Source organism: Octopus bimaculoides, chromosome 4 (genome assembly GCF_046866305.1).
Source record: "Octopus bimaculoides isolate indiv1 chromosome 4, ASM4686630v1, whole genome shotgun sequence".
In the NCBI taxonomy this organism is placed as follows: domain Eukaryota; kingdom Metazoa; phylum Mollusca; class Cephalopoda; order Octopoda; family Octopodidae; genus Octopus; species Octopus bimaculoides.
In genome coordinates, this window is record NC_142931.1 from 138,568,355 (window position 1) to 138,583,869 (window position 15,515).

The 15,515-nt window shown below is 36.9% G+C and overlaps 1 protein-coding gene across 1 annotated transcript in view; it reads right to left on the reverse strand.

Annotated features, from left to right (window-relative positions):
- Positions 1–15,515, reverse strand: part of LOC106868227 (polyribonucleotide nucleotidyltransferase 1, mitochondrial) — a 400,992-nt gene that overhangs the window by 193,323 nt on the left and 192,154 nt on the right. The window contains exon 18 of the mRNA XM_089351556.1: positions 8,218–8,381. Within this exon, the coding sequence (XP_089207682.1) occupies positions 8,218–8,381 (164 nt within the window). The remainder of the gene's footprint in view (positions 1–8,217; positions 8,382–15,515) is intronic.

The window sequence follows — 15,515 nt, forward strand, 5'->3', positions numbered from 1 at the left end:
TTTTTTTTTTCGAGTATTTATGAATTTTTCTATAGAAAAATAAAGCTTTAACTGTCATTTTTAAGTGCAAAGTTTCAAGACATTATCATCATCATCATCATCATCATCATCATCATCATCATCATCATCATCATCATCATCATCATCATCATCATCATCAACATCATCATCTTCTCCTTCTACATCTTTCTGAAATGCCTGGAAAGTTCTGATTTCTTAACAGTGAACAATAAACCCTAACAGCTAGAAAGACTTCACAAAGGCACTTCACCTGTTAGAAATAACAGCTAAATATCTCCGAAATTTTACTCTAACACACTGGATCTTACCTTAACGGTAGCACTCTTTCCTTGGTATTGTGAGCTCAGAAGGGGACACCAAATGACAAGGAGCACACGAGTCATTCTAGAGGGGTGGTAATCATTTTTAGGAATAGCACCTGTGTTGGTGCCACGTATAAAGCACCCATGCCAGGGTCATGTAAAAGTCACCCGTGCCGGTGCCACATAAAAACAGTCTGTGCCAGTGCCACTTGGAAAAGCACCTGTACCAGTGCCATGTAAAAATCACCTGGCACCCTCGGTAAAGAGGTTGGTGCTAGGAAGGGCATCCAGCCATAGTAACCATAGCAAAACAGACAATTGGAGGGTGGGTAGCACCCCAGCTCCTGTCAAATCCTCCAACCCACACCAGCATGGATGTTAAATGTTGCTGCTGATGCTGCTGCTGTTGTTATCTACCCTGAAAGGATGAAAGGCAGTCCAGCATGGTAATGATTTTGCCAGCTCATTTCTGCGAGCGTATTTATATTCCATGTTGTCATGGCTTGGGTAGAGTGATGCAGAAGTTGATATGGTTGCTCTGTATTTTTTCAAAGAGCTGTCGGATAGAGATGTCTCTTTCTCGAGTAACAGGGAATGGTTGGCCATGGGAAGAGGATCTGGCCATGAAATAACTCTCCTCAATAACTGCCTCAAATAGCTCTCCATCCAAGCCCATGGTAGCATGGAGAAACAGGAATTAAATGAATAAACAAATGAGAGAATATATATGTATGCATGTGTATATATGTATATACATACATACATATATATAGATAGATATAGATATAGATATAGATATATATAAGCAAAATAAGACGAGATAGAAAATGCAAAAATAATTTTATCATGAAGAACATTTTAGTACCGGTTTCAGTCTTTGCAACTTTTTCAACTTAGAGTAAAGCATGAAAAAAAACAATTAAATTGTGGAAAAATTAAATGAGATGTCTTATATATACATACACACACACACACACACATACATACATACATACATACATACACACACACATGTATATATACATACATAATACACATACATATATAATCACACATATACTTACACACACACATACATATATATACATACATATACATACATACATATATACATACATATACATACATACATACATACATACATACATACATACTTATATATAACAACACACACATATATATGTATTATATGTACACATCAAGTGAAAGTAACAATGTGTGGATGAACATTGTAAATAGCAACATATAACAACATCTGATATATATATATGTGTGTGTGTATGCGTGTGTGTGTGTACATATCTGAAAGTATATGTATGTATACATGCCACACAACAGAGTGGCTGCCAAAACCAAAATACTGTAAGAATGTGAACCATAAAAGTGTTCACTGTGTATCAATAGCTGCAAGTTATCATTGTCAGTATTGCTGGTGGTGTTAAAAAAGAAAACCTAGAAGCACTTCACCAGAGGTGCAAGAGTACCAGGGAGGGAAAAGACTCAGGCAACAAAATTAAAAAAGAAAGAAAAAAAACGGAGAGAAAGAGCAAAAGACAGTGCGGGAGAAACAAGTGGAAGGCTAATAAGCAGAGTGCTGGTGGTGGGTTGTGGAAGTAGGGCAAGGGAGGTAGTTCAGGAGATAAAGGGAGATAATGATGGGATTCTATTGGCGTGGGAAATTGATCGACATAATGAAAGCAGTAAGAATTCTACAGCGATAATTAAATGACTTGTTCTATATTGCAAACCAAACAAACAAAAAAAAAAAGGTAGGACCTAGAAATACTAGCAGAAATAACCTTCAGGCCATAAGTTTTTTCAGCGATATTGCTGCCAGCGTGGAATTAAAAATACAAGACAATTATATAACTCGGAAAAAAATTTCTTGAAAACAAAATGAGAGAGAGAGAGAGAGAGAACTGCCTGGTTTCTTCCATAATCAGTCGCAACTTATCTCAAGAAACTACAAAACCTGAAAGTTTAAAGCAATCAATAAAATATGATCAATTTATTTATATGACAGTTAAATGCAGTTAGCGTTATGGTTTAGCTCTAAGTTAGTTCTGATTGGGTGAATCGGCAGACTTACGATTTTACATTCCATCCGTGGCCATCCAGTACTTTGGGGTTGGGTATGTAGGACTCTGTTATCTGAAATATCTTTTGTCTTTTACGTGTCTCAATCACTGGATTGCAGCCAGCCATGTTGGGGACACCACATTGAAGGGTTGAAGCCAAAACAAAATCAACACCCAGTTGACAACTGACAGGTCTCTTAAACCCTTGAAGGTCATTGGAATGCTATAGCCATGCAGCGTATCTAGGGTGAGAAAGTGAGGTGGAGCCCATCCATCTCCAAGCTAAACTCATTTATTTCTACAGCTGAGTGGACTAGAGCAACATGAAATGAAGTGTCTTGCTCAAGAACACAACGGATCAGCTGGTCCAGGGATCGAAACCACGATTTTACGATCGTGAGTCCAACACCCTAACCACTAAACCACACACCTCCACACCCAATACTTAGCTTTTAAGTTTGGTAATTATTCCATCAGTTCTCTTTTGCTGAACTGCTAGGTTCCAGGGATGTAAACAAATACTGGTTGTCAAGTGGTGAGAAAGGGAGAAACACAAATGCAAACACACACACACATATTCTTTATGACTTTTTCCATCCCAGGAGTTTTTTAAAATACTATTTACACGTTATTATTCATAACTTTATCTACTCTCAGTTCCACTGTAAAAAAATCAATTTATCATCATCATCATCGTCGATTAATGTCCACTTTCCATGCTGGCATGGGATGGACGGTTTGACTAGGGGACTGGTGAGCCAGATGGCTGTACCGGGCCCCAATCTGATCTGGCAGAGTTTTTACAGCTGGATGCCCTTCCTAACGCCAACCACTCTGAGAGTGTAGTGGGTGCTTTTTACGTACCATCAGCACAAAGGCCAGTTAGGCAGTACTGGCAACGACCACGCTCAAATGGTGTTTTTACAGGTCACCTGCACAGGAGTCAGTCCAGCGGCACTGGCATTTACACACATATATATATATATATATATATATATATATATATATATATATATATATGAGGCAAGACCTTCGTACATTGGGCCTCACCGAGGCGATGACTACGGACCGAGACCTTTGGAAATGGGCTGTGCGTGAGAAGACCCGGCAAGCCAAGTAAGATCGTTGCCAGTGCCCCTGGACTGGTTCTTGTGCGGGTGGCACATGAGATGCACCATTTTGAGCGTGGCCGTTGCCAGTACCGCCTGACTGGCTCCTGTAGGATTTTCGAGCGAGATCGTTGCCAGTGCCCCTGGACTGGCTTGTGCGGGTGGCACATAAAAGACACCATTTCGAGCGTGGCCGTTTTCGTGCGGGTGACACGTAAAAGCACCCACTACACTCTCTGAGTGGTTGGCGTTAGGAAGGGCATCCAGCTGTAGAAACTCTGCCAAATCAGACTGGAGCCTGGTGTTGCCATCCGGTTTCACCAGTCCTCAGTCAAATCGTCCAACCCATGCTAGCATGGAAAGCGGACGTTAAACGATGATGATGATGATGATGATGATATATATAGGGAAAATGAGAAGGGTATAGATTAATGAAATGACGACACAGAGGACAGGAGTAATGGAATAAGGAGATGAAGAAAGAGAAGAAAAAGAAGAAATGAGAAGAAAAAGAAGAAATGAGAAGAAAAAGGAGAAAAAAAGGGAAGAAAAAAGAAGCATGTTCTGAGGTCAATGGTACTGGCATGGGTGCTTTTTAGGTAGAACCAGATTGGGTGCATTTTACATGGCACTGACACAGTTGCATTTTATGTGGCACCGGTACAGGTGTCTTTTACAAGGCACTAGCACAGGTGCTTTTTACATAGTACCTGCATGGTTGCTTTTTACACGGTACCAGTACGGTTACTTTTTACATGCTACCAGCACAATTACTTTTTACATGGTACCAGCAGAGGTGCTTTTTACATGGTACCAGCATGGTTGCTTTTTACATGGTACCTGCACAATTGCTTTTTACGTGGTACGTGCTCAGTTGCATTTTACATGGTACCAGCATCATTGCTTTTTACATGGTACCAGCATGGTTGCTTTTTATATGGTACCTACACAGTTGCTTTTTACATGGTACCAGCATCATTGCTTTTTACATGGAACCAGCATGGTTGCTTTTTATATGGTGCCTGCATGGTTGCTTTACACATAGTACCAACATCATTGCTTTTTACATGGTACCAGCATGGTTGCTTTTTACATGGTACCAGCACAATTGCTTTTTACATGGTACCAGCATCATTGCTTTTTACATGGTACCAGCACAATTGCTTTTTACATGGTACCAGCATGGTTGCTCTTTACATGGTACCAGCACAGTTGCTTTTTACATGGTACCAGCATCATTGCTTTTTACATGGTACCAGCATGGTTGTTTTTTATATGGTGCCTGCATGGTTGCTTTACACATAGTACCAACATCATTGCTTTTTACATGGTACCAGCATGGTTTCTTTTTACATGGTACCAGCACAATTGCTTTTTACATGGTACCAGCATCATTGCTCTTTACATGGTACCAGCACAGTTGCTTTTCACATGGTATCAACACGGTTGCTTTCAACATAGTACCAGCAGAGGTGCTTTTTACATGGTACCAGCACCAACATGGTCAATGCTATTTAATCAGAGAGTAAATGTCCACATTTCAAAAGCTTCCAGTTTGTCAGATAGAGTTTCCGTCAATGTCCATGTTTCTACACCATATACTAGCATGGACCATATATAACATTTACCGTCATACACACAGCTACACACACAAACATATATACAGACTCTTTGGAGATAGACAGAAGAGAAAAACGAAAAATACTCTGAAACTGCATCTTGGATTATAATAATTTAACCCGTTCCCATAAAACAAGATATAAAGTTGAAAAAGTTAATTTGATGGTCACAGAGTCACTAAAACAATCAGACTGTTAGATACAGCAAGAAGTGAAAGAATAATGGCTCTTATCATACAATCCAGGCTACCATTTTTCAAAATGGTCTTTACATTGCTAAAACTTTACAAGTAGTATCTGTGGCAATAGCCATATTTCACTGCACATTTAGCATGCAACCTACAATTCAGAATTGTTCTTTGTCCATGTGTGTTTATAATGAAAATATATATACATAACTGTTCTTATACATGGTCCGTGTGTGTGTGTGTGTGTGGGTGTGTGCGTGTGTGTGTAAACATAAAGGCACACATACATATCCATATACAGACATTTATCTATACTAATAAACAATATACAAAAACACACACAAAAAAAACATACATGCACACATAAATATTTCATCTTTACACATATACACAAAAAATAATTCAATAAATCATATGTATATACTAACACACACACACACATATATACATGTGTGTGTATATATATATATATATATATATATACGTGTGTGAGTGTGTGCGTTTGTGTGTATACATATACATTTACACATATACATTAGTATATACACACACAAATTTACATGCACCCTACACACCCGCAAACACATACTTACAGACTAACATACATATATATCTATAAACAAAACACAATACACACACACACATGCACACACTCAAAATTATACAGACGTACACAGACATAGCTGCATATGAACACACATACAGCTACTAAAATACAAACACACACACACACACACACACTCAAAATTATACAGACGTACACAGACATAGCTGCATATGAACACACATACAGCTACTAAAATACAAACACACACACACACACACACACTCAAAATTATACAGACGTACACAGACATAGCTGCATATGAACACACATACAGCTACTAAAATACAAACACACACACACACACACACACTCAAAATTATACAGACGTACACAGACATAGCTGCATATGAACACACATACAGCTACTAAAATACAAACACACACACACACACACACACTCAAAATTATACAGACGTACACAGACATAGCTGCATATGAACACACATACAGCTACTAAAATACAAACACACACACACACACACTCAAAATTATACAGACGTACACAGACATAGCTGCATATGAACACACATACAGCTACTAAAATACAAACACACACACACACACACACACTCAAAATTATACAGATGTACACAGACATAGCTGCACATGAACACACATACAGCTACTAAAATACACACACACCCACATATACATAGACACATACACACACACTCCAAATCATAGTCGTACAGAGACATACCTGCACATGATCACACATACAACCACTAAAATACAAATCCAGATTTACTCACAAATGCAAACATACGACTGACACACGAACAAAAACACAGAAATATGCAGAGGTCTTTCAAGACCAAAGAACCATTAAAAAATATATAAAAAAAAAGAAAAACATAATTTACATAAATTTGATTCCACAAAGGACCAAATGTGACGACAAACTTCAAAGCAATTCTTAAATTCTATTATTTCAAAATGTAGTAATATTTAGCTTGGTATTTTTTTACTGACTATCTCAGCTTTTATGATTTATTTGCTCCAGTCATTGGACTGTGGCCATGCTGGGGCACGGCTTAAAGGTTTTGATTCAACAAATCGACTCCAGTGGTTATTTTTTGCGCTTGGTACTTATGGTAGGTGTAAACAAACCAACACAAGTTGCCAGAGTGTTTTGTGACGCACACAAATGCACACGTGTGCATGTACGTTGTTTGAAGCACTGAGAAATTTCCAAATAAGCCAAAATACAAATAAAGCTGTCAAGAAATAAATAAATAAACAGATCATAATAAATATTTGGTAAATATACCCCCTAAAACAGGAATAAGAAGACAGAATCACCAGCATTCAATCTTCTTAAAAACACACACACACACACACATATATATATATATCATCATCATCGTTTAACGTCCGCCTTCCATGCTAGCATGGGTTGGACGATGTGACTGAGGACTGGTGAAACAGGATGGCAACACCAGGCTCCAATCTAATTTGGCAGAGTTTCTACAGCTGGATGCCCTTCCTAACGCCAACCACTCAGAGTGTAGTGGGTGCTTTTACGTGTCACCCGCACGAAAACGGCCACGCTCGAAATGGTGTCTTTTATGTGCCACCCGCACAAGAGCCAGTCCAGGGGCACCGGCAACGATCTCGCTTGAAAAACCTCATGTGTCACTCGCACAAGAGCCAGTCCATGGGCACTGGCAACGATCTCGCACGATATATATACGACGGGCTTCTTTCAGTTTCCATCTACCAAATCCACCCACAAGGCTTTGGTCGGCCTGAGGCTATAGTAGAAGACACTTGCCCAAGATGATACGCAGTGGGACTGAACCCGGAACCATGTGGTTAGTAAGCAAGCTGCTTTCCACACAGCCACTCCTGCGCCTATATATATATATATATATTATAATGGAATAATTATTATGAAGCATTGTGTAGAATATATTTCAATTTCTTGAAAATGGGGTCATAACCTCAAAATATTGAATACAAGGTACGTCTACGTTAATTCACATATTTGTTTTCTTGTGATTTATCTTGCATTTACTTCACATTGCTTTGGCCTTACCCACGATCTTTTACACAATATATATATACATACATATATATTTATACACACACACACATACAAATACACCCACCTATCAATACCACTACTAGCTCACTCTTCTATCCAATTTCCATCTTCCATTCACAAATACTTCCATTATACAACCATTTTATTTGATGGATCAAAATTTGTAACACAATATAGCATATCTAAACACCATGAAATATATGGGGTTTTTGTTTTTTTTTTTACAGGAGAGCATTGCATATTTACCAAAATATCTGTCATGATCCTATAATCTTCAATTACATTGGATTTTGCTTCATTTATCCTTGCGACAAGACCCATTGCGACTCCAGCCACGGGTTCCTTAATTGGTACACCGGCATCCATTAGTGCAAGGCTGCCACCACATACAGAAGCCATAGAAGAGGAACCTAAAACAGAGAGAAGAAGAAGATGAAGAAATAATAATCCTTTCTACTATAGGCAAGGGCCAAAATTTGTAGGTGTGGGGTGGGGGGAGAATTAGTCGATTACGTCAAACCGAGTGTTTCACTGTTACTGAATTTATCGACCCCGAAAGGATGAAAGGCAAAGTCAACCCTAGCAGTATTTGAACTCAGAACGTGATGACAGACAAAATACCACATTTTACCTGGCGTGCTAACGATTCTGCCAGCTCATCACCTTCAGGGAGAGAAATGACGATGCAATCAAAACTAATATAAATTAAAAAACATGGATCTGTTTCATTGGACTTTTCAAAAAACGGTCTTAGGCATGCAATGAACAAAATAAATAGGGTGAATCTATATTGATTTCATTTGTTTTGTTTATTTTGTTTATTGCATACCTACAGGTATTTATTCATATTCTAACTAAACTTGGTGTATTGGACATGTCATCAGAGCCTAGGCTAGATCACCTTGCAGTCTTTGTTTCAATTCTCTATAGCTCTGGGTTCAAATCCTGTCAAATGCTAACTTTGCGTTTTATCCTTTCAGGGGCCAGTTAAACAGCACCACTCAAATGTGGTAAGGTGTGTATGTATATGCGTGTATGTATGTATATGTGTATGAATGTGTGTGTGTGTGTATATGTATATGTGTATGAATGTGTGTGTGTGCAGAAACATTAGCACGCCGGGCGAAATGCTTAGCGGTATTTCGTCTGCCGCTACGTTCTGAGTTCAAATTCCGCCGAGGTCGACTTTGCTTTTCATCCTTTCGGGGTCGATTAAATAAGTACCAGTTACGCACTGGGGTCGATATAATCGACTCAATCCGTTTGTCTGTCCTTGTTTGTCCCCTCTCTGTGTAGCCCCTTGTGGGTAGTAAAGAAATAACACATATATATATGTTTGTATGAATGTACATATATATATATATATATATATATATATGGGGAGAGAATTCACAAAAAAAAAAACACCAGACGAAGACACGTAGTGTAGACAACAAACAGATGTATTAGTTTAACATTCAGGAAGTGAAAACGTCTTTAACATTTTGAGCATACGCTCTTTCACAGAAAGGAACACAGAAAGAAAATAAAGAAAGAGAGAAAATAAAGAATGTGTAGTGGCTAGCGATCTATCATGGCGAATATATGTGTGTGTGTGTGTGTGTGTGTGTGTGTGTGTGTGTGTGTATATATATATATATATAAATATATATATATATGTATGTGTGTGAGTGTGTGTGTGCATCTCTCTCTCTCTATATATATATATATGGGAGAATTTACGAAAAAAACAACAGACAAAGACAGGTGGTGCAAACAACAAATGGATGTATTAGTTTAACGCTCGAGAATAGAGAAAGTCTTTAACGTTTCGAGCTACGCTCTTTAACTGAAAGGAACACAGAAAGAAACAAGGAGAACAAAATATAAATGTAGTGGTCAGCGATCTACCATGGCAAATATATATATATATATATATATATATATATATATATATATATATATATTTCATTTTGGGATTTGGTTTGCAAGATTTTTTGTGTGATTTCGTGTGTTGAAGCATCAAAAATTTTAGGAAAATAAAAAGAAAAATAAGTGGAAATTTTACCAGTGAGTGCGTTAGATTTTAAAGCACAATAAGAAAATGACTCTCCCCAGACACAACAGTGTATATATATATATATATATATATATATATATATATATATATATATATATATCCATATGTATTCTCATATGTATTCAGTACATTCAAATGTAAAGTCTCTAAGATATTTTGGGCCTCATTTACAACATTTTTCTTTATCTTGTTTTTTTTATTTTTACTTTTTTTTTTTTAATAAAATATATTGAAACAGGAAAAAAAATTGTTTGAAAATTAAAAACAAAAAATAAAAACTTTTTTTTTTTTTTTTTTTAGAATCTCAAACATCTCCATGTTTGCATTTAAACAAAAAATATGACAGTTAGAAATTGTGCCACCACTACATCATGGCAGAGAAAAGAACAATTTGTGTATGGCGGGGAACGGATGCAGGCTATGTGTATGTTTTTTGAAAGCGGGGTATGTTTGTCTTATTTTGGCTTTTTTTTTATGTTGTTGTTGCTTTTTTTCTCTCTCTCTTAAGAGAATCTTTCACAGAATCTCAAGTGAAGTGTATGATTAGCCATTTTGCAACACACAATTCGAATTTAGATCACAAATTTAGACTTGCTTACGGCAAAAGCTGAAGTGATGTTAACTGACAGTATAATATTAAAATAAGTTTCTTGAAAAATTAACGAGGAAATTATTATTATGGAAGCTGAATAGTAAAACAGTTGTATTTCAAAAATGTGCTTCTAGTAAAAGTCGTTAACATCTTCTTTAAATTCTTCATTTAATCCATTTTTAAAAAGAAATTTTTAGGCTGACAGAAAAAGAAGCAAACAATTTTTTGCTGTTGTTGTTGTTCTTATTCACTCATTGTTAAGACTTCCTAGATTATGGCAATAGAGAAAACTAGGTGAGATTATCATGTTAACCTACTTACTGTGTGTGGATTACGAGTTATTTCAAGGATATATGGAGAATGGATGAAAGTTCTAGAGCTTCTTCCACTTGCTGTAAACTTTATTCTTTTATTCGTTTCAGTTATTTGACTGTGGCCATGCTGGAGCACTGCTTTTAGTCAAACACATCGACCCCAGGACTTACTCCTTGTAAGTCTAGTACGTATTCTATTGGTCTCTTTTGCCAAACCGCGAAGTTACAGAAATGTAAACACACCAACATCGGTTGTCAAGAAATGGTGGGGGGACAAACACAGGCACACAAACATACACGGTGAGCTTCTTTCAGTTTTTGTCTACCAAATCCAAGTCTTTGGTCAGCCTGAGCTTATAGTAGAAAACACTTGCCCAAGGTTCCATACAGTGGAACTGAACCCAGAACCATGTGATTGGTAAGCAAGCTACTTCCCACACAGCCACGCCTGCGCCTATATATACCTTTCAAAATTGGGTGGCTTACCAGCCACATGGTTCTGGGTTCATTCCCACTCCGTGGCACCTTGGGCAAGTGTCTTCTACTATAGCCTCAGGCTGACCAAAGCCTTGTGAGTGGATTTGGTAGACGGAAACTGAAAGAAGCCCGTTGTATATGTGTATATATATATATATATATGTATGTGTGTGTATATATGTTTGGGTGTCTGTGTTTGTTCCCCCAACTTTGCTTGTCAACCGATGGTGGTGTGTTTACGTGCCCGTAACTTAGCAATTCGGCAAAAGAGACCGATAGAATAAGTACTAGGCTTACAAAGAAGAAGTCCTGGGGTCGATTTGCTCGACTAAAGGCGGTGCTCCAGCATGGCCACAGTCAAATGACTGAAACAAGTAAAAGAGTAAAGAGAGAGTAAACAAATAAACAAACAAGAAAGAAAGAAAGAAAGAAAGAAAGACAGGAAACCTATGAGAGGATAAAAAGAACAAAGGGAAAAAGTGGAAGAAAGAAAGAGAGAGAGAAGGAAAGAGAGAAGGAAGGAAGAAAGGAAAGAATGAATGAAAAAGTGAAAGAAAGAAAGAACAAAGATGGAAGCAAACAAAAAAATGGAAGAAATGAGAAAAACAAAAAATGCAACATTTTAGTGAAGGAAAAAAAAGTATGAAAGATTACAATTTTCAATCTATTTATCAATTCCATCCTGGATAAGAATAACAGAACATTCTAAGAAAAGAAGAGAAAAGTAAGCTTAAATGCACGCACAGACACACACACAGACACACACAATATTGTTTTTTCTTTTTCTTTTTTTTAAATAACCAGTTGAAATAAAACATTAAACAACTTTCTGAATGGTTTTAAATGTAGAAATAAAACAGGAAAAAAAGAGGAAAAAAATGGCAACGACAACAAGACAACTGTTCATAAATAAAAATAGAAAACAGAATATATAAACATATATATATATATAATATATACCCAAAAACAATAGCATAATAATAATAATAATAATAATAATAATAATAATAATAATAATAATAATAATAATAATAATGATGATGATGATAATAATAATGGTGATGAATAAGTAAATAGATAAGAAATGTAAAAGACATTTTTCGTTCATTTCATTTTTTTTTTCTTTTTTCTGTTACTAAAAGAAAAAGGTAATTTATAATACAGGGAACATTTTCAATTGAAGGAGAAAATTATGGATAGGGGAGGGTGGGAGGGAGGGAAAGAGAAAGAGAGAGAGAGAGAGAGTGAAACAAAAGACAATGATAATAGTAGTGGTGGTGGTGGTGGTGGTAGCAGTAGTAGTAGTAGTAGTAGTAGTAGTAGTAGTAGTAGTAGTAGTAGTAGTTGTAGTAGTAGTAGTAGTAACAACAGAATTGGTTTAGGAACCATCAAGATAGAACAATTTCATCATTTGAGTCATATAGACGGAATCTTAGTTTGATATGATAAATACCCATACGAAGTAACTTGTTTGTTTTCGCTGATATTTTCTTTATTTCTGAGGTTTTATTATTATTATTATTTTTTTTTTTTTTTTTTTTTTGTATTTGTATTTCTGTGTCCTGTCTAGTAGTAGAAAGACCCATCCAGCCAGAGGTTCTGATTGAAATGATAAATCTAAGTGACATTTTGTCCTCCCACTAAATATCATATCTGAAGAAGTATATTTGTTAATAAAATAATAGGTACTACGAAATGGAAAGGACAAGAAATAATAATGCGTGAGCGGATGTTTATGAGCCTTTGTCTGTGTGTCCGTGAGCGTGAGTGTAAGTATCCGCATGCATATACAGGCACTCAAATATATGTACACTTATAACAAAATGCCAGCATATATATATGTACATATATGTGTGTGTATATATATATATATATATATATATATATATATATATATATACACACACACAGACACACATAAACATATATATATATATATATATATATATATATATATATATATATATATAAACATATATATCTATATATATATATATATAGATATGCAGGGCAGGGAATCGTCAATTAGCAATAAAATTAATAATTAACAATTTTGCCGGGTAGCTCAGTATGTGTGTATCAAAAATATCGCTTTCAACCTGGAGTAATAATTTGTAGTTTTGAAATCAGTAGTTCTTTGACTGCTATTTCTGAATTCTCAGTATGTTGGAGAAGCAGGTTACTGTCAATCCCTATATATTTATGATTATATCATCATCATCGTTTAACGTCCGCTTTCCATGCTAGCATGGGTTGGACGATTTGACTGAGGACTGGTGAAACCGGATGGCAACACCAGGCTCCAGTCTGATTTGGCAGAGTTTCTACAGCTGGATGCCCTTCCTAACGCCATATATATATATATATATATATATATATATATATAGACACATGCACATGGTAAAGTACAGTATATATACATAGGTTTGTGTGAGTCTGTGTGTATAAGTGGGTATGTATATCTGACCACTGAATACCAAAGGTCAGCTTAAGAAATTAACATGTGTAGCTAACCATGAAGAACAGATCAGAGATACAGCCAAATAGAGGACCAATCCAATTTAAATGCCAGCCAGAACCATCTACTACCATTCATAGCAGTCCGACAAACCTGTTCCCGCCACACATACCATGGGTCTATCAGCTGCTACTAAATTCAAACCACGATGAACAGAGAAGATGAACTTGAAGTCAATGATTTTAAACTAATGGAGACAACACTCATATATCACCTGAGGAAATACAACAATTGTAGCGAATAATAAATAAATGGTCAATCATATTCCTTCTGCTTGACTCCAATTTCTTCAATTATATATATATATATATACATATGTAAACACACAGTACCGCCTGGTTGGCACTCGTGCCAGTGGAACGTTAAAAGCACATCTGAGCATGGAGTGTAGCCAGCTCACTTATGAGTATCCCTCATTCACGGGACAATAAACTTTGCTTATGAAGACCTATTGAGGCAATGAAATCAAAATCAAAATCCTTGACGTGGCCAATGACAGTACCACCTGATTGGCACTCATGCCAGTGGAACATTGGAAGCACATCCGAGCGTGATTGTTGCCAGGGCCATAGATTGGCTCCCATGCCAATGGCATGTAAAAAGCAACATTCAAGCATGATCGTTGCTAGCGTCACCTTACCAGCACATGTGCCGGTGACACGTGAAAAACAACATTCGAGCATGGTCATTTCCAGTGCCGCTGGACTGGATCCCGTGCAGGTAACATGTAAAAACACCTTTTCAGCGTGATCATTGCCAGAACCGCCTGACTGGCCCTCATGCTGGTGGTATGCAAAAGCACCCACTACACTCTTAGAGTGGTTGGCATTAGGAAGGGCATTCAGCTGTAGAAACACTGCCAGATTAGATTGGGACCTGGTGCAGCCTCCTGGCTTTCCAGACCCCAATCAAACCGTCCAACCCATGCCAGCATGGAAAACGGACATTAAACGATGATGATGATGATGATGATGATGATGATGATATATATATATATATATATAAACACACACACACACACACATACATATGCACACATTTCCAAAGAAACAATGATTAAACAGATACTGACTTGTGTAAATCACCCACACTCAGAAAGGCAACAACACCAATGCACACACACACATGCGCGCGCGCACACACATACACACATCAAATCTCTGTAAATACACACCTAATATATATTCTAAAAGTAGAAAGGAGGTAAAAAGCAAATAGCAAGAAAGGGTTTTTTTTTTGTTTTTTTAATATAAAGATTAAATTGAATTTCAAAATAAATTCCAACTCAAATTAAATCACCAGCCAGGAGTAGCAGCAGTAGCAGCAGCAGCAGCAACTAATCATTTCAAACTGATTTTTATAAATAAATCAGACTGCTGTGGCCCTTAATAATAACTCTAGGAAGGCTGTCAGTCTGGTTTCTGTTCAGAGAAGCATAAACATATCAACCACAGACATACTTACACAGAAGCATATCTTCTATTTCTTTCAGTCACTGGACTGTGGCCATGCTGGGGCACTGCCTAAAAGAACTTTTAGTCAAATGGATCAACAATGGTGCTTGTTTTCACTTTAAGTGTGGTA